This window comes from Canis lupus, chromosome 1 (genome assembly GCF_048164855.1).
Source record: "Canis lupus baileyi chromosome 1, mCanLup2.hap1, whole genome shotgun sequence".
Taxonomy (NCBI): Eukaryota; Metazoa; Chordata; class Mammalia; order Carnivora; family Canidae; genus Canis; species Canis lupus.
Window position 1 is genome coordinate 116,170,031 of NC_132838.1, and position 23,707 is coordinate 116,193,737.

The following is a 23,707-nucleotide window of genomic DNA, read 5'->3' on the forward strand; positions in this document are numbered from 1 at the left end:
TATATTTGCTTGGTTTATTCTTCTGTTGATGTTCTCTATTGCATTTCTCATTTCGTTAATTCTTCAGCTCCAGATTTGTTTGGTTTGTTATGATTTCTCTGTTGAATTTCTCATTTTACTCATGTGTTGTTATCCTGGCTTGTTAAGTTCTATGTTTTGTTGTAGCTCATTGAGTTTCTTTAAAACAGCTAATTTGAATTGTCAGGCAAATCACAGAATTCGGTGTCTTTGAGTTCAGTTATTAGAGGACTATTTAGATCTTGTGATGCCATGTTTCATTGATTCCTCGTGTTTCTTGGAGTTTTGCATTGCTGGTTTCTCATTTGAAGTAGTCATCTCCTCCAAACATTTCTAGTTGCCTTCAGGTCAGATACTTTTTTATCAGTCCATAACTGGGGCTTTCTCTGTCCTTATAGGAATACATGTACTCCATGCTTCTTGTCCCCATGTGGCAGAAATTTTAAGCTTATTCGTTGTCTCTCAACCTTACAACTCACCAGGCTGGCTGCTGGAAACCTCTTTGGTTTTTCCTAAGAAATACTACAGCTCAAGTTTGTGATTTCTCCCTTGCCACAGACTCTGGCCTGTTTTCTGCATGCTGTCTACCAAAACTGGCCCTTATGCCCATACTTGGGAGCATACACAGAGTTAGCTGAAGAATTAGAGTAACTGTGGATTGGGGCAGTGGGGGTGCATGCAAGCCATGTGAGGGATCCTTGTGCAAGGTTTTCCCAGCAGCTTGTGATGGGCTTCCTGCTGGAGTCCTGAATGCAGCCAATAGGAATTGTATTCCTTTAATACACTCTGATATTCTTATATCCTGATCTCTTCCCTCCCCCAAGTCATGCAGGTACTGCCTCAATGCTGTGGGTGCTGCAAGAGAGAAACAGTTTCTTCTGCAGCATCCTATACAAGTAGGGAAGTTGGGCAATCACTCACTGTTTTTCCCCATGGAAGAAGTCATCGCTGGGTAGTTCAGCTCCATAGTGTGCCACCCTGGGGAAGGAGTGGCCTTAGTAAAATTCAACTCACCCCCTCTTTTTTTTTTTTTTTTTTTTTTCCAATATAGTGCTAGTATATCTAGCACTAGCCAATAGAGTGCTAGTATATCTCCTCAGGATATCTGGAGTTCTACAATGGCTCTCTCATTTGTGAGTGTCTACTCAAATCAGCACTCTCCAGATTTGCCCTGAATGCAGCCAAGAGGGGCTTGGGCTGGTTGACTCCTGCTACTTCCATAGTCTGTATCAAGGACTGTCAGCTTATTACTCAATGCGGGTGAGACTCCTCTCAGGTCCCTTAGCTTATGGTGTTAGATCCCACGAGAACCACAGAGGCACTTCTACTTGTTAATTGTGGGGGGCCAAATGAAGGTGGGCATCTTATGCTGCCATGATGCTGAGGTCATTCCTCAAAACTCAAATTTCCATGAAGAATTTTTATTCTGACCTCGGTATGAATTTTGCCTTCTTACACTTTATCATTTCATATTTTTCTTTACAATGAATTATCTCTTGTCAATAGGAAATAAATGTTGGTCAAACTTTCTTATACTAATTTACATAAGTGTCTTTTTTCCCATTATAATGTCTTTGATGTTCAATAAAACATGAATACTAGTTAAAAGCTTTTCCATAAATAACAAAATTGAAAAGATAATAATGACGAAGGCTAACACTAAGCAAGTTTTATTATGCGATAGGCACAACTGTAGAATCCACATAACAAGCCTCTGAAGTGAGCTGATTATGCCCACATTACCAAAAGCACATTATATATGCATATAAAAGGAGCTGGAAGAATAAGTTGGTTAATTTTGGGGATATAACTGGGGTCATAAATGTTGGTCAAGGGAAGCAGAGCTTACAGATTATAGCACAAATCGTTAAAAGCCAGAAGAGACCCCATACATTTTCTCTGAAATGAACAATAAAAAATAAAGAAGACACATTCAAAAGGGGCCATTAAGGTAACTCTTTATAATGGCAGAATTTTCAATATTTGACAAAAATAGGGGTTTGAAAAAGACAGGTGAATAGTTTCAAGCCAATAGAAGAGTAACAACATATTTACAAAGAATTAAAGGCTGGTTATAGTATAGCATAATCACACTTTCTTTCAAAAACAATGACATAGTCTTAAAGGGTTTACTACAAAAGTTTGACAATGATTGTCTATGATTGGTATGATTACAGATAACTATTTTTTGTTCATATCTACATTAATATAGAGAGGAACTGTTTTGTAAAAAGAGTATAAACTTTATAAAAGTAAAACAATCTTCCAAAACAAAAGATACAGATCCATAAGATATTAAAGGATACTTAAAATAGTAGCTTAACACAAACAAAATGGAACACAGATACAAACACATATATGCGAATTTAGAAAACAAAGACTGACCTGATATCCATGCTTTATATGTATAAAAATATAACTTACCATCAAACAGGCAATAAAAAAATACAAAAATAGATATGGCTATTAAATAAATGGCATTCAAATGAGAAACAGGGAGAAGGGCAAATTTAGACCCTCAATAAATAATTTAAAGTAATTTTGAGATGGATCAGTAAACAAAAGTAGCAGGGATAGCCCCCAATTGAATTTTTCAATGTTTAAAATAAAGGCAAAATACAATACACAATCTTTTAATTTTAATATTAACAAGTATGAATTTTCCAAAATAATGAAAGAATGAATACAGATAAAGTTCTTAAGAGTAGTTTTTCTTTTCCTGTATAAAATTCTCTCAGACTAAGTGGTAAAGCATAAATAAGGCATTTGTACCTTACTTACATTTGTAGTGACTCTCACTAGGATGAATTTTCTTACGTGTCCTGTGTCCTTCCTTAAACACATAATTCTAATTTAGAGTTTCTTTTTTTTAACTTAGAAAGTTTCTAATTCACAGAACTACTCACCAGTATGACTTCTTTTATGTTGATGAATTTCTGCGCCCCTCCCCAAAGCCTTTCCACATTCCTTACATTCATAAAGTTTCTCACCAGTGTGAATTTTCTGATGTTGAGTAAGGCTTGAGCCAGAACCAAAATTCTTCCCACATTCCTTACATTCATAGAGTTTTTCACCAGTGTGTATTCTCTGGTGCCGATTAAGAGCTGAACCACTACTGAAGGACTTTCCACATTCTTTACATTCATATGGTTTTTCACCAGTATGAATTAGCTGGTGTTGGATAAGTTTTGAACCACTACCAAAGGCCTTGCCACATTCTTTACATTCATAAGGTTTCTCACCAGTATGAATTCGCTGATGTTGAGTAAGGTCTGAACCACTACTAAAGGCTTTCCCACATTCCTTACACTCATAGGGTTTCTCACCAGTGTGCATTCTTTGATGCTGAATAAGTTTTGAACCACTTCTAAAGGCCTTCTCACATTCCTTACACTCATAGGGCTTCTCACCAGTGTGAATTCTCTGATGTTGAGTGAGATCTGAGCCACTATTAAAAGCCTTCCCACATTCCTTACATACATAAGGTTTCTCACCAGTGTGGATTCTTTGATGTCGAGTAAGAGCTGATCCAAAACTAAAAGCCTTCCCACATTCATTACATATATATGGTTTTTCACCAGTATGAATTCTCTGATGCCGAGTAAGGGCTGAACCACTACTAAAGGCCATTCCACATGCTTTACATTCATAAGGTTTCTCACCAGTATGAATCCTTCGATGTTGAGTAAGGTTTGAACCACTGCCAAAGGCCTTCCCACAATCCTTACATTCATAAGGTTTCTCACCTGTGTGAATTCTGTGATGCCGAGTAAGGGCTGATTCAAAACTAAAGGACTTTCCACATTCCTTACACTCATAAGGCTTTTCACCACTGTGAATTATCTGATGTCGAATAAGGCCTGATCCAAAACTAAAAGCTTTCCCGCATTCTTTACATTCATATGGTTTCTCACCAGTATGAATTCTTTGATGATGAGTAAGGTTTGAGCCACTACCAAAGGCCTTTCCACATTCACTACATTCATAAGGTTTCTCACCAGTATGAATTCTTTGATGATAAGCAAGATTTGCACCACTACCAAAGGCCTTGCCACATTCTTTACATTCATAAGGTTTCTCACCAGTATGAATTCGCTGATGTCGAATAAGGACCGATACAAAACTAAAATCCTTCCCACATTCCTTACATTCAAGGAGTTTCTCATCAGTATGTATTCTCTGATGCTGGGTATTGAAAGTGGGCATGTCTTCAGAAGTAAATATCATTTGACTGAAATGTCCTTCCTGAGATTCCTGTTTTCTCTCAAACTGGCTTTTACATTCCCAATCACCTCTGAAACTTGAACACTCAATGCTGTTTTTTATAAGTCTTTCCATTATCTCTCATCAGGATGATTCTATTCCATAAATATCCTTTTTCAGAAATAATTTCTTGGTCTCAACCTTGATTCACAGTCTGAAAGAAAATATAAAAGCAAACATTCACTTTTTTTGTGTTCTGGGAGAAAAAAAAACTTTTATAATAGAAATGAAAAGACTTAACTGAAACTAATTTTCATAAAAAATTAGTGGTTTATACAGTTCTCAAATATGATTGGGCAATTTGACAAATAGATAAGGAAAGTAAAAAGAAGTCACACTGGAAGGCCAAGGAGAGATTTAGGAAAACAGATTAGTCAGTTATTCCTAAATAGTGATTTAACTAAAAATCCCCTTTAAACATGGGGAACTTGATATATATAAAGATGCCTAAGCTCTACCTCAATCTGGTGTCATATACATTTTAAAATGAGAGTAATTACTATTTAACCCATTTCGAGGGGTTTTTGGAGCATTAAGAAACCACAACTAGAAGGAAAAATCTAGGATAAACAATGAATTGCATATCAACATAAATTGCATATAATCTGAAGGAAATAGAAGATATGGCAGTGTTCTGATGAAAATTAACATGATGAATGAGCAATGCAGAAGGAAGAATCTACTGTGGTAAGAATGTGGCTTATTTATGCCACATAATCCATAAAAATTTGATAAAATCCATATTTGTCTAGGAAGTCTATGAGGCTAATCTTGGGAGAACAAAATAGGGGACTCAGCAAAAGCTACTATAACTGAGAATCTAGTTTTAAAGTCTGAAGGGAAGAGCAGATAGAGGTAATGTGATACTATTGGCAGATTGCAAGGATGCAGATCGACAAGTATTCTGAACTCCAGCTCTAATGATTACTGAATGATTCTGAGATAACACATAATATATTTATGTAGTTTTATAAAGTAACTGCACAGTGTTCAGTAGCTATTATTTTGAAAGACTTACATGCCAAAAAATGGACTAGGAAAAGGAATAAACTTAAAGACATCAATTAAGTCCCTGAGCAAATACATCAAGCGCCAAAGGTGAAAACATCTGAGCTCCATTCTCATAACACTCATACAGTAAGTTTGTTTGGGGTAAGCCTAAATATGTCCTGAAATTGTTCTTTCCATCTCCACTGTCAATAGATGATCCAAGACAAAATGATCTTCTACTTGAAATAAAAGCAATATTTTATCTAGTTGTCTGCCTTTCCAGTCTTCTACCGTTAGCAGCCAGAGTGATATTTCAGCCTGGCACTATTCTGTTCAAAAGGCCTCAGGGGTTCTCCACTGTCCTTGGGATAAGACCTGTACTCCTCACCTTGGTGATTTAATAATAATAATTATTATATATTATTAATATTTAATAATAATAAATATCTTAATAATTCATCAGTAATCTTCCTCCTGCCTGCATCTTCAACCTGATACTTCTCTCCCCTCAATAATAAGTTATAGCTACACTAGTCTTCTCAGTGCTTCAAAAGCATTAAACTGTAATGCTTCCCGGCATGCACACCCAAAATGGTTTCATCTACCCTACATATTTGTCCATATTCACTCTCCACTACTCTCTCTTGGCCTTACCAGTTCTTGGGCATTGTTTAGGTCTCTGCTAAGTGGCATATCCTAATAAAGATCTTTTCTGAATATCCAATCTTAATTATGCACATCTCACCATTATCTCTCAAGTACTTTCCCCCACTTCCCCCCCCCCATTCTTTGTATATTGTTTTGGTAATGGTTGATTACACATTTATCTCCTACAATCACAAATTTCATATGTGAAAGTTTGCTTAATGTCTGTCTGCTACAGTGGAGCCAACCTTCAGGAAGGAAGAATAACCAATGTCTGTTACTTTAATCACCTTGAACTCTGGCACATGCAAAAAGACCAAAATACATTTAATGAATGCCTAATGTAATAAATTAGTTTCAAAATTCATTGTCCTTAAAAATAAACTTCTGAAAAGAAGATTTCTCTCGAAATTCACTTTCTCTCAAGGAGGACAAGTGGATCACATGCAGTTTTTCTTGCCCTTTTAAAAGCTTCACTAAAACCAATGAAATCGATGTTTAAAAAAGGCAAAGAGAGTTAAAGAGGCGATAGCAGCAACAAAGCTTTTCAAGTTGGAAAGCATGAAGATAAAAGATGACTAACTTAGCAAACCAAAGAATGGTGAAACTTAACTCAAAAAATAAGGAAAACCCAGAGGAGGAGGATTTATCCTGCAGAACCCCCAGAAAGGTTTAAGAAATGGGGGCACTACATACCTATGGAGGTTTACCAGTTATCATACAAAAAGTTAGGTCAGGTTCATAGTGTCCACTCTAAAATACAGAAAGGCAAAAAATCATCACATATTTAAGGAAAATGTATAACTAAAAAAATGATTAAATGAACAAACCCCAAAGAACTTAGAAGAGAAACTACATAAGAAAAAAAAAATTTCAGAAACCACCATCAATATCCTAAGGGGGACACAAGAAATTATTTCACATGATAGGAAAATAGGACAACCTAAAAGGAATGAGATGAAAAAAAGAACCTTAGGAAATGAAAATATAAAGTGGGAATAAAAATAAACAATTACAAAGGTTAAAGAATAAATGAAAGACATTTCTTTAAAAAGTACAGCAAGGGGACGCCTGGGTGGCTCAGTGGTTGAACATCTGCCTTTGGCTCAGGGCTTGATCCTGGGGTCCTGGGATCAAGTCCCATATCACACTCCCTGCATGGAGCCTGCTTCTCCCTCTGCCTGTGTCTCTGCCTCTCTCTCTCTCTCTGTTTCTCATGAATAAATAAATAAAATCTTTATTTAAAAAAGTACAGCAAGATACGGAAATGGAAAATGAATGAAAATTGGAAGGTCATTCAAGGCAGCTCTGTATCTAATGGAAAGAGATCATTTTTATTTTTTTATTTTATTATTATTTTTTTTAAGATTTTATTTATTTATTCATGATAGACACACAGAGAGAGAGGCAGAGACAGAGGCAGAGGGAGAAGCAGGCTCCATGCACCGGGAGCCCAACGTGGGATTCGATCCCGGGTCTCCAGGATCGCGCCCTGGGTCAAAGGCAGGCGCTAAACCGCTGCGCCACCCAGGGATCCCGAAAGAGATCATTTTTAAAAGTGTGCTAAGCATCTGCCAAATGTCAGGCAGTGTGCTAGGAGGAATGAAGAAACCAGAAAAATCGTCATTTTGAAAACAGCAATCCAATTATTGACTCAGGAAAAGATTCTCAGTAAATTCTAAAACTAAAAAGTGAATAGCTGTTGAGTTAAAGGATATTTACTGTTCTCAAAGTATCATTTTACAGACTATTTACTAATTATAAAGGGAAAAATATACCTTTACACTGGGAAGATTTAGTATTCACCACCTTTAACCTTAATTTATAAAACTGGGCATCATGAATGGTGCAACAACCTATGCCTCCCAATGTAATAGAATAAAAGCTACACCATCCTGTCATCTATATAGTATGCTTACTAAATACTTACACTGAATCTAAGCCTTCAATTTCCATGAGAAAGCCATCAGACAAATGGAGGTTGTTGAGACCGTCTATAAGACAACTGTCCTGAATTGTCTAAAACATTCAGTGTCATGTTAAACAATGAAAATCTGTTCTAGATTAAAAGAGACTAAAGGGACTGGATCCTAGATCAAGCAAGTGACCAAGCAAATGAACAAAAAACATTACATCAGCTAAAAGAACATTTTTGGGAACCATTGGAAATACCTGAATATGAAATGTTGGAGGTGATATTAACGAGTTAATATAAATTTTCATAGATTTGCTATGTCGTTGTTATTTGGAAAATGCACGGAGTGCCTGAGTGGCTCGTGGTTGAGTGCCTGCCTTCCGCCCAGGGTGTGATCCTGGAGTCCAGGGACTGAGTCCCGCATCGGGCTCCCTGCATGGAGCCTGCTTCTCCCTCTACCTGTGTCTCTGTGCCTCTCATGAATAAATAAATAAATAAATCTTTAAAGAAAAGAAAATACAAGCTAAAAGTATTAAAGGTAAAATGTCCAGATATTCTCAACTTATTTTCAAATGATTCCAGGGCAAAAAAGAAAAAAAAAAAAGTGTGTGTGTGTGTGTGTGTGTGTGTGTGTGTGTTTAGACACATAAAGCAAATGTGGCAAAATATGAACAATAGGCAATTTAAGTGATGACTATATAATATACACTGGAATATTCTTTCAATTTTGCTGTATATCAGAAAATTTTCAAAGAAAATATAAATTACAGGTTGTTTTAGAAAGTAGCATTTAAGAAATTCTCCATACCTGAAGGACATGAATCTCCACATTTAATGGATTCACTTGATAGCATAAAAAATTAAAATGACTGGGGTATCTGGGTGGGTGGCTCAGTTGGTTGGACATCTGCCTTCAGCTTGGGTCATTGTCCCAGGATCCTGGGATAAGCCCCACATTGGGCTTCCTGCTCAGTGGGGAGTCTGCTGCTCCCTCTACCCCATAACCCCCTGCTGGTGCTCTCTCTCAAATAAATGAATAAGATCCTAAAAAAAAAAAAAAAAGAATAAAAATGATTCACACTAAGATGTATTTTACATTAGGTTCTAGAACACTAGAAACAAAGAAAAGACCATAAAAGGCTCCAAAGAGTAAAAACAGGGCATAAATAAAAGAGCAGGAATGAAAATGGCTTTAGAATTCTTAATAATATTTTAAGCCAGAAGTCATAGCTACAAAACTCTAAAGAAAAGTAATTTCGGGCAGCCCGGGTGGCTCAGCGGTTTAGCGCCGCCTTCAGCCCAGGGTGTGGCCCTGGAGACATGGGATCGAGTCCCATGTCGGGCTCCCTGCATGGAGCCTGCTGCTCCCTCTGCCTGTGTCTCTGCCTCTGTGTGTGTGTGTGTGTGTGTGTCTCTGATGAATAAACAAATAAAATCTTTTTTTTTTTTTTTAAGTAATTTGATGTAGAATTCCTGTCCTGCAAAAGAACCAATGTACTGGTTGAAAAAGCCCTTATCAGATCTCACAAGTTTAACACATTTATCCATTCTTACATGCCACCTATATAAAAAAACAATATTTTGAAAAGATTTTATTTATTTGAGAGACCGAACTCACATAAGCCGGGGCGGGGAAGGATAGAGGAAGAGGGAAAAGCAAACTCCCCACTGAGCAGGAAGTCCAACATGGGGCACGATCCTAGGACTCTGGGATCATGACCTGAGCTGAAGGCAGATACTTAATTGACTGAGTCACCCAGGCACCCCAAAAAACAATTTTGATAATTTGAAGTTTTCTTGGAGTAAACCAAGAAACAAGAAGGCATGAAATCTAAGAAATAACAACTCAACACAGAAGAGCACAGAATTCAAAAAGGCAAAATTTGGAATAATAGTAGACAGAGAAGGACAAAGGATTGAAGGAGTGCGGTCTAAACATAGGAAACTGACAGAATTCCCAGAAATTTATTTTCTGAAAGACTCTGAGTATGAATTAGAGATATTATATGGACAATGAGGCATAACCCTCACTTAAAAAACAGGCAAAAAAAAAAAAAACAGGCAATATTAATTACATAGAAAATAAAGTTGTAGAACAAGGCAAACATGACTCACACCTCAGTTATGAATAAATCCATGACAATGAGTAAAGAAAGGAGCCTTAGAATGGAGAAGATATTTATAAAATATTTATCAAAAATCTAGTACCCAAAATATAAAGATCTTTTTCAAATCATTAATAAAAAGCTAAATAATCCAAGAGAAAAGGAACCACTAAATAAATAAGAAGATATCTGTTACGTTATAAACAATTTATCTGGTCTGTGTCCCAGGTTTCTAGATCATAGTTTCTAAAACTCTTGGAATTTCCCAAGTGATAGAAGTGTCTTTGTCATTGGATCACACTTGAGTTTATGCTAATGAGGTAACTCATGGTGTGACTGTATAGGTAGCTTCAGGCTTAGAGATGGTCACCAGAAAGAATGAACCTACCCAACCTCTGGAAGAAGGAAGTGAAACTGGAGATTGAGTTCAATCATTAAGCCAGGGATAAATCATTTACGCCACATAATGGAACCCCAATAAAAAGTCTGGACGCTGAAGCTCACTAGAACTTTCTGGCTGATGAACACATTGATGAACCAGAAAGGTAATGTACCCTTAATTTCACAAGGAAATTCTACAGAAACTGTACTTGGATTCCTTTCCAGCTTTGCTTATGTATCTCTTTATTTCGCTATTCCTGATTTGTATCCTTATTATTTACTATAAAGTTTTAATTTTGAGTATAGTGCTTTCCTGAATTCTAAGAGTCATTCTAGTAAATTATTAAATTTGGCAAGGAAGGCAGTCATGGGGACTTTCTTCCCAAACAGATTTGTAGCCAGTTAGTCTAAAGTAGAGTGAGATAAACAGTTAAAACCTGTGGAGTCTGACACTAACTCAGGGTGGTTAGTGACAGAATTCAACTGCAGTAACCAGTTAGGGTTAAAACAGAATAACATCCCACATGCATGGACTGGAAGATTTAGTGTTAAAAGATGGCAAAACTTCTTAAAGCAATCTGCAGAGTCAATCAATGCAACCTCTATCAAAATTTCAATGGTCTTTCTGGAGAAATGAAAAACAATATTGCAAAAGAAAAACAAACTATGACAATTACTTCCCCATTTTGAAACTTACTAACAAAAAGTTACAGTAATCAAAACATTGCAATACTGACACAAGGTTAGATATATAGACCAATGGGATAGAACTGAGAACCTAGAAATAAACCTAAACATCTATGACCAATTGATTTTCAACAAGGATGACAAGTCTATTCAGTGGGGAAAGAAACATTTCTTTAACAAATGGTGCTAGGAAAACTGGATAAACATATGCAAAAGAATGAAGTCAAATCCTCAATCTCACTTCATATGAAAAATTAACTCATGAAAGTGGACCCAATTTCTTACTCTACACACAAAAATAACCTCAAAATGGATTAAGGACCTAATGTGAGACCTGAAACCAGAAAACCCCAGAACAGAGCACAAGCAGTAATTTCCCCAAAATCAGTCACAGCAACATTTTTCATGATGCTTGTCTCCTGAAACAAGGAAAATAAAAGCAAAAATAAACTACATCAAAATACAAAGCTTCTGCACAGCAAAGGAAACAATCAACAGAACTAAAAGACAACCTATTGAATGGAAGAAGATATTTTCAAATGATATATTCAATAAAGGGCTAGAATCCAAAATATATAAAGAATATACACAACTCAACACCTCAAAACCAAATAATCCAATTAAGAAATGGGCAAAACCCATGAACAGGTATTTCTCCAAAGACGACTCATAGATGGCCAACAAACACATGAAGAGATGCTCAACATCACTCATTATCAGGGAAATGCAAGTAGAAACCACAATGAAATAGCACCTCATACCTGTCAGAATGACTACAATCAGTAACAAAGAAACAAGTGTTGGTGAGGATGTGGAGTAAAAGGAACCTTCCAGCACTGTTGGTGGGAATGCAAACTATTGCAGACACTGTGGAAAATAATATGGAGATTCCTCTAAAAAAATTAAAAGTAGAATGACCATATATATGATCCAGTAATTCTGCTACTGGTATTTAACCAAAGAATATGAAAACACTAATTCAAAAAGATATATGTACTCCTATATTTATTACAGCATTATTTACAATAGCCAAATTATAGAAGCAACCCAAATGTCCATAAATAGATGAAGGGATAAAGAAGATGTGGTATATATATTCAATGGAATATTACTCAGCCATAAAAAAGAATAAAATCTTACCATTTGCAACAACATGGATGGATCTAGAGGGTACAATGCTAAGTGAAATAAGTCAAAGACAAGTACCATATGATTTCACTCATATGTAGAATTTCAGAAAGAAAACAAAGAAAGAAAAAAGAGACAAAAAAAAGACTAAAATACACAGAATAAACTGGTGGTTATCAGGGGAGATGTCAGTAGGGGGATGGCTGAAATAGGTGAAAGGGATTAGCAGTACACTATTGTGATAAGCAATGAATAATGTATAGAATTGCTGAATCATTATATTGTATACCTGAAACTAATATAACACTGTATATTAATTGTATTAGAATTAAAAAAAATTAAAGCCCTCTTTCATAAAAATTGGCTTAACAATTAAAAAATTAGCTGAAAATGGATCAATAGCTTAAATATAAGAGCTAACTCATAAATTTTTTTCTTTTTTTTTAAAGATTTTATTTATTTGAGAGAAAAAGAGAATGCAAGAGAGAGAGAATACAAGCAGAGTAGAGGGGCAAAGGGAGAGAGGGAAGCTCCCCAGTGAGCAGGGAGCCCAACATGGGACTTGATCCCAGGATTCCAGCATTATGACCTAAGCTGAAGGCAGATACTTAAGCAACAGAGCCACCCAGGTGCCTCATATAAAACTCTTTCAAGAAAAACGGGACTTATAAATCTTTATGATCTTGGAATTGGCAATATATTCTTAGATTTGACACCAAAAGTATAAGTAATAAAAAAATACATTTTAAATCATCAAAGTTAAAGGTTTTGTGCTTCAAATGGGTAAGGGTGTTTTATGGGGTGAAGTAAAGTTTGAAACTAGAGAGAGCTGGTGTATGCACAACATTGCAAAGATAGGTTAAATACCATAGAATACACTACTACAACTGAACGGTACATTCTAATATTAGAATAGATTAACTATTGGGGTGCCTGGGTGTCTCAGTTAAGCATCTGCCTGCAGTTCAGGGCATGATCCCAGGGTCCTGAGATTGAGACCCTTGTCAGACTCCCTGCTCAGTAGGGGGCCTGCTTCTCTCTCTCCTCTCACTCTCTCTGTCAAATAAATAAAATCTTAAGAAAATAAAAATAAAATGGTTAACTATTATATGAATTCACATAAATAAGAAAAATTTTTGAAAAAAAGAAGCCAAAAGAAAATCAGAAAAAGATGTTGTTTCATTAGTAATATATTATAAATTAAAACTGTAATGACAGATCACTATACATACGTCAGATAGATAAAAAGTGTAAGGATTTCAAATATTGGCAAAGATGTAAAGCAGTACATAAACATACCCTTTTCTTTTTTTTTAATTTTTATTTATTTATGATAGTCACACAGAGAGAGAGAGAGAGGCAGAGACACAGGCAGAGGGAGAAGCAGGCTCCATGCACCGGGAGCCCAACATGGGATTCAATCCCGGGTCTCCAGGATCGCGCCCTGGGCCAAAGGCAGGCGCCAAACCGCTGCGCCACCCAGGGATCCCAACATACCCTTTTTGAAACAGAATCTCAAAGAACCACTCTGAAACTGTTTAGTATTATCTAGGTTAATATACATATTCCTACGATTCAGCAATTGCACTCCTGGGAAAAACACATCCTAGAATGTTCATAGCAACAGTTTTTATTAAGAGCAAATAGTTGAAAACCCAAAAATACACAAAATATATATATTGGGTAAAGTATGATAAAGTCATACAGCTATTGAAATGAAATAGCATATAGATATATGTGTATGTGTATATGTTGTTTAAGTAAGAATCATAGTACATGTACAGCACGATTTAGCAAGACAAATCTTGTCTTTTCTTAGTACAACTGAAAAGAAAAGTTTGAGAACATTCAAGAAAACTGCCTTTCCCTAAGTGAGAATAAACTTCCATTTTGTTCATGATATGTTAGCTAATTTTATTTTTTATATCTTTCCTGGAGATTTCAATCCAAACTATCTTGGTTAAGATCATTAGCTCTAAAGTCTGACAAACTCAGCTTTCAACCAGGTCCTAAAATCTAGGACCTAACACTTATGTCTTTGGGTAAATTATTTGTCCCACTAAAACTTAGTTTCCTCCTCTATAGAATATTGGTAAAAAATTATCAGTTTCTAAGGTATATATAGTGCCTTGAACATAATAAAGCTCAAGAAATGCCATTTTTATTTATCAATTATCCCTATCTTATTATGCTATAGTTATTTTGTGTAAGTCCACAAAATTCTAATAAAAAGTACTCTGTTAGACACTTCATCCAGTGAACCGTCAGATAACCTATTACTTTTTTGCTCCTGATTCTCTAATACAGTTGTATTAGAATTTCGTTTTAAGTCTTACCATTTTAAGATATCACAACTTTATAAAATGATTTAACATATATGACAAGCATACCAATGTACCAATGTTGGGGAGGGAAGTGTTACATTCTTCATTTATGTTCAAAATCTACTTATGATTTGAGAAATAGACACATAAATTCCTCCGTAGGTAAGTCATCTTTCCTGGATGTCTCTAAACTCTTTTTTCTGACTGCACCAAGAGCCAAAACTTGTTATAAATAATTAACTTACAACAGGGGCTAACTTTTGGGTACTTTGGATAGACACCTGGGATTAGGGACTGTGGTCACATGAGCCCCTCCATAACATATAAATTATAAGAAAAAATATATAATTATGATTTAACTAAAACTAAAATTTAAAAAGGAAAACACTAGCATTCAGGATAAGGACATACTTTTTTACAAAGGCAATAGTTTGTAAGCAAACCATATTCAACACAGAAGGGCTTGATTAAAATGGTAACACGAGGGATGCCTGGGTGGCTCAGCAGTTGGCTACCTGCCTTCAGCCCAGGTCATGACCCCAGGATCTGGGATCCAGTCCTGCATTGGGCTCCCTGTGAGGAGCCTGCTTGTGTCTCTGCATGTGTCTGCCTCTCTCTCTCTCCCTCTCTCTGTGTCTCTCATGAATAAATAAATAAATCTAAAAAAAAAAATGGTAACACTATGAGACCATTATAACTCATGGTGAATATAAATGTGAAGAAACATGACAGCTGTTCATTATGTATTTTGGCATGATAAAGATGAGTTACAAGTCAGTGGCCATAGTATGATCACATTAAAGAAAGAATTCTAAGCATTTGCTCTAACAATTTGACAACAGTCTTTAATTGATAGGACTACAGATGACTTTTGTCTTTTATTTCTGCTTCTCTGTATTTTCTAAATCTGTTATTAATAAGAATTATTTTGTAATGAAAGGAACAGAGAACACAGCTATTATCAGAAAAAAAGTGACATATTTGATCAGGTATTCAAAAACTTGTAAAAGGAATTTATCTAAACATGGCACAGGTACAAGCACAGAGACATAAATTCTTAATTTAATAGATAATACAGCCTATTTAAATAACATAATACCAAGTAAATAGTGCAAAGTAATGGAAAAGGAGAAAAGGAAATAAGTTATTACTGGATAAAAGATACTGGAACAATACTGAGTAAATGAAAAAAATTGAATTTAGATCCCCAATACACAGCAAAACAAATCTAAAATGGATTAAAAGTTATCTATATAAGGGGATCCCTGGGTGGCTCAGCGGTTTAGCACCTGCCTTTGGTGATCACCAGGGCATGATCCTAGAGTCCCCGGATCGAGTCCCACATCAAGCTCCCTGCACAAAGCCCGCTTCTCCCTCTGCCTGTGTATCTGCCTGTGTCTCTTTGTGTGTCTCTCATGAATAAATAAAATCTTAAAAAAAAAGTTCTATTATATATATATAATATATATATATATATATGTATATACATACACACACACACACACACACACACACACATACACAGTCCTGGCGCTCAATGATCTACAAAGCATTTGGGGAGCAAAATTTGCCTAGAAGATCCTTTGGGGAACAAGGTTGGACATATCATGCTCCCTGATTTTAAAGTATATTATTGTTTTGATATAGTAATCAAAATAGTATGGTATTAGTATAAAAATAGACACACATTCAGTGGAACAGAATAGATACCTAGAAATAAACATACACACCACAAACCCAGAAATAAACTATGGTCAATTAATTTCAACAAAGGAGCCAAAAATACACAAAAGGGAAAGGGCAGTCTCTTTAAAAAATGGTATTGAGGGATCCCTGGGTGGCGCAGTGGTTTAGCGCCTGCCTTTGGCCCAGGGCGCGATCCTGGAGACCCGGGATCGAATCCCACGTCGGGCTCCCGGTGCATGGAGCCTGCTTCTCCCTCTGCCTATGTCTCTGCCTCTCTCTCTCTCTCTCTGTGTGACTATCATAAATAAATAAAAATTTAAAAAAAAAAAATGGTATTGAAAAAACTAGACAGGGATCCCTGGGTGGCGCAGCGGTTTGGCGCGGGCCTTTGGCCCAGGGCACGATCCTGGAGACCCGGGATCAAATCCCACGTCGGGCTCCCGGTGCATGGAGCCCGCTTCTCCCTCTGCCTATGTCTCTGCCTCTCTCTCTCTCTGTGATTATCATAAATAAATAAAAATTTTAAAAAATTAAAAAAAAACTAGACAGCCACATGCAAAAGAATAAAACTAGATTATTATCTTACACCATACAAAAAAATAACTCAAAATGGATTAAAGACTTGAATGTTAAACCTGAAACCATAAAACAACTAGAAGAAAACAGAGGCTGTTAGCTACTTGACATTGGTCTTAGATATTATTTTTTAGATATAACTCCACAAACAAAGGCAAAAAAGCAAAAATAAACAAATACACTATATCAAACTTAAAAGCTTCTGAATAGCAATGGAAATCATCAACAAAATAAAAAGGCAACCTACTGAAATGAATAAAATATTTGCAAATCATATACCTGATAAGGGGGTATATGACAATATCTAAAATATATAAAGAATACAACTCAACAGCAAATAAATATTCTTATTATTCTTATTTTTAAAATGGGCAGAGGTTTTGAATAGATATTGCTCCAAAGAAGGACATAAGGGTCAACAGGTACGTGAAATGATGCTCAACATTACTAACTATCAGAGAAATGCAAATCAAAACTACAATGAGATATCATCTGATGACTATTAGAGTGGCTATCACCAAAAAGACAAGAAATAATGTGTTGAGAAGGATATGGAGAAAAGGGAACCCTTGTGTCCTGCTGACAGGAATGTAAATTGGTGCAGCCACTATGGAAAACAGTATGGAGGTTCCTCAAAAAATTAAAAATAGGATTACCATATGATCCAGCAATTCCCCTTCTGAGTATTTTTCCAAAGAAAATGAAAACACAAATTCAGAAAGATATATGCACCCCCATGTTCACTGCAGCACTGTTTATAATAGCTAAGATACAGCAACAATCTGAATGACCAATGATGAATGAATAAAGATTATTGGAATATTATTCAGTCATAAAAAAGAATGAAATCTTGCCATCTGTGACAACTTGGATAGACCTTGAAGGCATTACGCCAAGTGAAGTCAGACAAAAACAAATACCTACCATATTCTTTCATTTACATATGGAATTTAAGCAAACAAAAACCAAGCTCATAGAAACAGAGAACAGACTTGTAGTTGCCAGAGACTGGGAGTGGGGGTGTGAAATGGATAAAGGGGTTCAAAAGGTACAAACTTCCAGTTATAAAACAAATAAGTCAGGGGGAGTTAATAATACTGCATTGCATATTTGAAAGTTGCTAACAGACTAAATCCTAAAAATCCTCATCACAAGAAAAAATTATGAATGGTGATGGATATTAATTGTGATGGACTTACTGTGGGGTCATTTCAAAATATACACAAATATCAATTCATTATCTTGTACTTATGAAACTAATATAATGTTACATGTCAATTACACCTCAATTTAAAAAATTCTTTTGGGAATCACCAAAGACCTTTAGATGAGTGCTTTATACTGTAATTGATATAGAGGTCCCAAAAATGAGAAGTAGCAGAGAAAGAGAGCTAACATTTATTGAACTTCTGATGTGTACCAAGTGTTCTACATATATCTTATTTCATTCTCAACATTAAGTGAGAATAAGAACCTCTCATTTACAGTATAAACAGCTACAGGTGGTGCAGCTAAGCTCAAAAGCCACATTTGATACTAGAACCTATGCTTTTCACACCATGTTAGAGAGACTAGCATAGGTAAAATAATCTGAGAGATGATTTTTTTTTTTTTTCTGAAGAAGCCAATATTTAAACTAAACAGTTGGGCGGCCCGGGTGGCTCAGCGGTTTAGCGCCGCCTTCAGCCCAGGGTGTGATCCTGCAGACCCGGGATCCAGTCCCACCTCAGGCTCCCTGCATGGAGCCTGCTTCTCCCTCTGCCTGTGTCTCTGCCTCTGTGTGTGTGTGTGTGTGTGTGTGTGTGTGTCTCATTAATAAATAAATAAATAAATAATCTTTTTTAAAAAAGTAAAATTCTCAAGAGTAACATATTACTGACTTTAATAAATAAATGAATAAATAAATAAATAAATAAATAAACTAAACAGTTAATGATAATATATGGCAAAGATGCAGAAGCAGAAACCACCTGACAAAGGACAATGGAGGGCAGAGGGAAGAGGAAAAGGCAAATAAAAAAGAAATATAATAAGGAGAGAACAGTAAAGGTACCATAAAAAGCAGAACTGACTGGACCAGAATGTTATTAAAATAAAAATATTAGACAATAGATAGCTACATCTGTATCTAAGGCTATACCTATTTTTTAAAAGATTTTAAGTAATTTCTACACCCAAAGTGGGGCTTGAACTCACAACCCCAAGATCAAGAGGTGCACTCTCCACTAACTGAGCCAGTCAGGCATCCCCTACCTAACTTTTATATCCTCACTTCCAAAAATGTATTTGAGGGGGCTAAGAATTAAGGAAAAAAAATTTTCATCATACACAATGGTCATAGGTAATAGGTACTCAATATCATTAACCCAGGCAAAAATTACTATGATTGATCATTATTTGAAGTGCTTACATTCCTGGCAATCAACGCAAAAGGAAAATACTAATACAATGGGTTATATGGTTCTTATTGGCCTAGAACTATTTACAGGAGATAAGCAAGAACTGGTTGAGAAACCTTACGAAGACCTAGAACAACCAAGAGGTTTATGTTATTACAAGGATCCCAAATTTCTACTCACACAATTACAGATACAATGCAATTCAACCTAAATTACAAAAGATGCTTGAATGAAACCAAGCTATTTCAAAAAATTTATATGGAAATGTAGAGGAACACAAACAGCGAAGACACTCTTCAGGAACAAGAGGTAAGAGGACTTGCTCCAAATATTATAAAGTCACAGTGAATAAGATAGCATGATATTGCTGCAAGGAGAGAAAAACAGAGCAATGGAACAGAATATAATGTCCAGAAATAGATGTAAATATATATGATCACTTGATTTTTTACTAAAATAGCCACTGCAGATCAGTGTAAAAAAGATAAACTTTTCAATAAATGATACTGGAACAACCGGATACCCACATGGGAGATAAAATGAAATTACATCACTGCCTATAGAAATCGATTCCTGGTAGTGTAAAGACCTATACGTTAAAGCGAAAGACTAGAAAGCTTTCAGAAGAGAACATAAGAAAATCTTCATTACCTCAAGGCAGCAGAAAATTTCTTAAACAAACACTAACCACTGAAAAAGATTTCATTACATTTAAATCTCGAACCTCTGTTCATCAAAAGTCACCAGAATGAAAAACCAAGCCAGAGCAGAAGAAAATATTTAGTCACCATTATTGAGAAGATAAATACACACACACATTAATCAGAGAAAACACAATTAAAAATTGGAATAACATTTGAACAAGCATTTTATAAAAGAGGACATCTGGTTGGGCAAGAATTGTGTTGTTTCATTGATAATCAAGGAAATATCAATTAAATATGTGATTAATAACATTAGACATCCACCAAATTGGCAAAAATTTAAAAAGTATGACGATGCCAAGGGCTGGCATGGATGTGGAACAAAAAGAACCTTTACAAACTACTCATACAAGTAAAAAACTTCCACAGTATCTTTAGAGAACAGTTTGACATGGTCTAGTAAAACTGAAGACGTACAAATTCCATCCCTCAGCAATTTAATAATAATTTTAGCATATCAGCTAAAGAAATGCAAACACACATGTGCCAAAATATGTGCACAAGATATTCATAGTCACATTGCTTGTAACAGCCAAAAACTAGAAGCAAGTCATGTATCCACAAAAGGTAGAATGGATAAATAGTAAATTGTGATGCCATCATACAAGATAATATATGTACAGCAACGGGGAAAAAATGAACTGTAGTTAGAGGAAACATGAATGAAGGTCTTATTTTTTACTAAAAAAAAAGACATAGGGATCCCTGGGTGGCGCAGCGGTTTAGTGCCTGCCTTTGGCCCAGGGCGCGATCCTGGAGACCCAGGATGGAATCCCACGTCAGGCTCCCGGTGCATGGAGCCTGCTTCTCCCTCTGCCTGTGTCTCTGCCTCTCTCTCTCTCTATCTCTGTGTGACTATCATAAATAAATAAAAATTAAAAAAAAAAAACTTAAGACATAAAAGAATGTCTATTCATACAAAGATAGAAAACACAAACTAAACCTATATGATTTTGGAATTCATACGCTAAAGTTCTAATGAAAGGCAAAGAAATGAGCACAGTGGTCATCACCAGAGGAACACAATTATTTGTGACTGCTTAATGGGACATCAGAGGTTTCTTTAGAAATGGTTGTATTTTATATCTTAGGTACTCCCTATGTGAATCTTTATAATTAAGTATGAAATGGCACATATGACTAGGTTATGCCATTTCTGTTTCTAATTTGGGAGAAAAAAAAAAGCCACAGGCATTCAAATAAACATGTGCTTCTAAAAATGTTTCAAATATTAAATCATGTGGGAAAATACTTGAATACTATTTTGTGTAAAAATGCAGGCTATAATGGTAAATGCTGAATGAATTCAATCTTCAAAATTCACATTTTATTATATAAAACAGCACAGGATCACATTTTGTACATAAAACAGAAAATACAAAAAAGTATTGGCTTTAACTGGGAATTGAAATTTTCTTCAAAAGACACACTTTTGAAATTATTTTATTTTGTTGTTTTTTTTAAATTATTTTAAATAGTCATCTTACTTTTACAAGTAGGAAGAAACAGTTTTTTTTTTTTAAAGAAGCATAAAGGAAAATTAAACCATTGACAAATTAGTAAGAGAAAATCAGGTGGCCCTGAAGACTTAGGGTTTGCAGCCAATCACATTTTATCAAAGTGGAAATTCCAGGGATCAAGTCACCTAACGGGCAAGAATTTTCAAGCGGAGAAAAGCAAGTCAAGTCTTGACAAAGAAAAGGGGATTTCAGGAAACAAGGGGAAATGACAAACTACCTTGCTGGAGCCTTGTACATGTTCCACAGCCATTCTTCACTCCACTCTGGAAGCCTCTGTGCAAGCAAAGCAGAGCTGGGGAAGAAGAAAGGAGTCAGGAAACATCAGGTTCTTCTGGGACCCCAGGTCAACCAACCTCCCGCCACCTTTAAATGTAAGTCAGGCAAGGCTAGGACGTCCTATACCAAGACAAGAGCAGGGTCACTGCAGTTCTAGGCAGAAATGTGTCCCTTAGCTCACAGAGGTCCCCTGGGAGCAGAGCGCTGGAGTCACAAAGGCAGACAAAGGCGCCCCACAACTACAGTGCTATACGGACACAGAGTCCCACAAACTCGCACCATGGGGACGCAGGCACCCCAAACCTAAACACAACCGGTTGCACATGGTCACACACGCATACACACCACAGGAACGGGCACAGTCACAATCGCAGTCATAGGCACCCCACACACTCACATTCCCACGGCCACACTTCACGGGGACACAGTGACAACAACGAACTGACACGCATCCTACACCAAAAATATCACAAATACATAACACCATGGGTAAACACAATCACAGACCTCACAGTCAAGGCATTCCGCACTCACGGTTCAGCAAATGGTCATAAACACACACGCACCAAGAAGACACCCGGTTTTACAACGGCGGTCAAAGAACGCTACGCTAGCAAACACCCGGTCACACAATTAAACCTCATCACACCTGAACAATCACAACCGCAAATCCAGACCGCCTCCCCGCCCTCACAGTTCCGTACACGCTCTCACTGACACAGAGACACAGTCACACTTAGACACACACCCTCTTCACAATCTCCCCTGCTCCGCTGGCTCCCCCACACAGCCCGCACAGGCCAGAGGTTCTAGACACGCCGGGCCCAACCCCGGGTTCCCGGCCACCTCACCTATGCTTCCTTCGGGAGGGTCAGCACCCCTCCACTCAGCTTGGAACGAGTCGAGCGAGGCAGCTCCTACGGCGCCCGGAGGTCGTTTGCCCCAACCCGCCAGAAGATCCCGCCCACTCCTCAGGAGAAGGTATAGTTCTCGCGAGAGGGAGCACTGAGCCTAGAGGCCTCTGGGAAATGTAGTACACCTGTAGTAGGGACATTGTTAAAAAGCTGTCTTCTGGGTATCTCGGCTGGTGCGTGGCAAGGAGCCTGGACCCAGCCAGAATTGCGCCTTCTGGCCGAGCCGCGCACTGGAGGTTCCCGCGAGTGTCAGCTAACTAGGAGTCCTTCGACCAAACTGTGGTCAGGCTCCTCTGAGCCCTCCTCTTGACTAGGTCTCATTCTTGACCTGCTGACTATAGTTCAGCAAGAATCCCCCCTGCTCTTGATATTTAACCAAGCTCCTCTTAGTAATTTCTATTCACTGACTCCCTCACCCTGCCCATTGGCTATAAATCCAAGCTACTGTTATATACTGAGCTGAGTTCAGCCTCTCTTCTCCATTGCCACAGTCTTTAAGAAAGTCTTCCTTACCTATTTAACTTGCCTAGAAAAGTTTTTCGTTGACGTAGCCCCCAGTGCGGCTCTCTCAGGCTTTGACCACTCACTCTGCAACATACTGGGCCCTCCTGGGAAATGCAGTCTTGGACTTTGCCAAAGGCCAGATGGACCAGGCCAAGGTAAGTTGCGTCCTCTAGGCACTGAGGTGAGGCCTGGTCTCACTTTAAGTGCCCTGGAGGGTGCTCGGAATTCTGTTTTTCCCTAGATATACAAAAACGCTCTTGAGGCAGGCTGTTGAGGACCTTGTCAGAAGAACCAACCCAAATGTGGACCTGAGCATCTGCGACCAAATCAGCCTGGGGAGTTTCAAAGAGAGGAATCTTCAAGCCCAGTCATATATGTGAAAGTGGACAGAGGAGGTCCCGTGTGAGACAGTAGTAAGATTATACGTGTGACTGGTTCGGGGAAAGGACAGTTGAGTGAAAGAAAAACTGCAGATGGGTAAAATTGGTGAGTGTGACAGAGTGGTAGAATGAAGATTATGTGTGGCTTTGTGAGGCTGGAGGGTCATATCATGGGGATGTGTGGTTGAGATAATTGTGTACAGCTGGTAGGGCAAGAGTGTCTGGATCCCTGCAGGTATGGATATGAGTATGTGTGTGATCACATGAATGTGGGTCATCTCAGTATGGGTGC

General features: G+C 37.2%; 3 protein-coding genes across 6 annotated transcripts in view; 1 reads left to right on the forward strand and 2 right to left on the reverse strand.

Moving 5' to 3' along the window:
• The window catches only part of LOC140641401 (uncharacterized), a 54,814-nt gene extending 32,282 nt beyond the window's left edge, over window positions 1-22,532 (reverse strand). The window contains exons 1-2 of the mRNA XM_072841223.1: window positions 22,469-22,532; window positions 21,559-21,633 (exon numbers count right to left, since the gene is read on the reverse strand). Coding sequence (XP_072697324.1) covers window positions 21,559-21,591 — 33 coding nt within the window. The 5' untranslated portion in view covers window positions 21,592-21,633; window positions 22,469-22,532. The remainder of the gene's footprint in view (window positions 1-21,558; window positions 21,634-22,468) is intronic.
• LOC140600889 (uncharacterized) lies at window positions 1,960-22,534 on the reverse strand. Its single transcript, XM_072769157.1, has 3 exons — window positions 22,469-22,534; window positions 21,559-21,633; window positions 1,960-4,435 (listed from the first exon to the last, which is right to left on the reverse strand). Exon 3 carries the CDS (start codon window positions 4,354-4,356, stop codon window positions 2,917-2,919), a length of 1,440 nt encoding a protein of 479 aa, XP_072625258.1. The 5' UTR covers window positions 4,357-4,435; window positions 21,559-21,633; window positions 22,469-22,534; the 3' UTR covers window positions 1,960-2,916.
• ZNF790 (zinc finger protein 790) overlaps window positions 21,870-23,707 on the forward strand; it is a 32,422-nt gene continuing 30,584 nt past the window's right edge. For 2 of the 4 annotated variants that reach the window (XM_072839667.1, XM_072839951.1), the window contains exon 1: window positions 21,870-22,598. The gene's annotated coding sequence lies outside the window, so the exon portion shown is untranslated. Of the gene's footprint in view, window positions 22,599-23,061; window positions 23,191-23,276; window positions 23,522-23,707 lie in introns of all 4 variants that reach the window. The other 2 variants (XM_072839456.1, XM_072839544.1) reach the window with 2 other exon arrangements.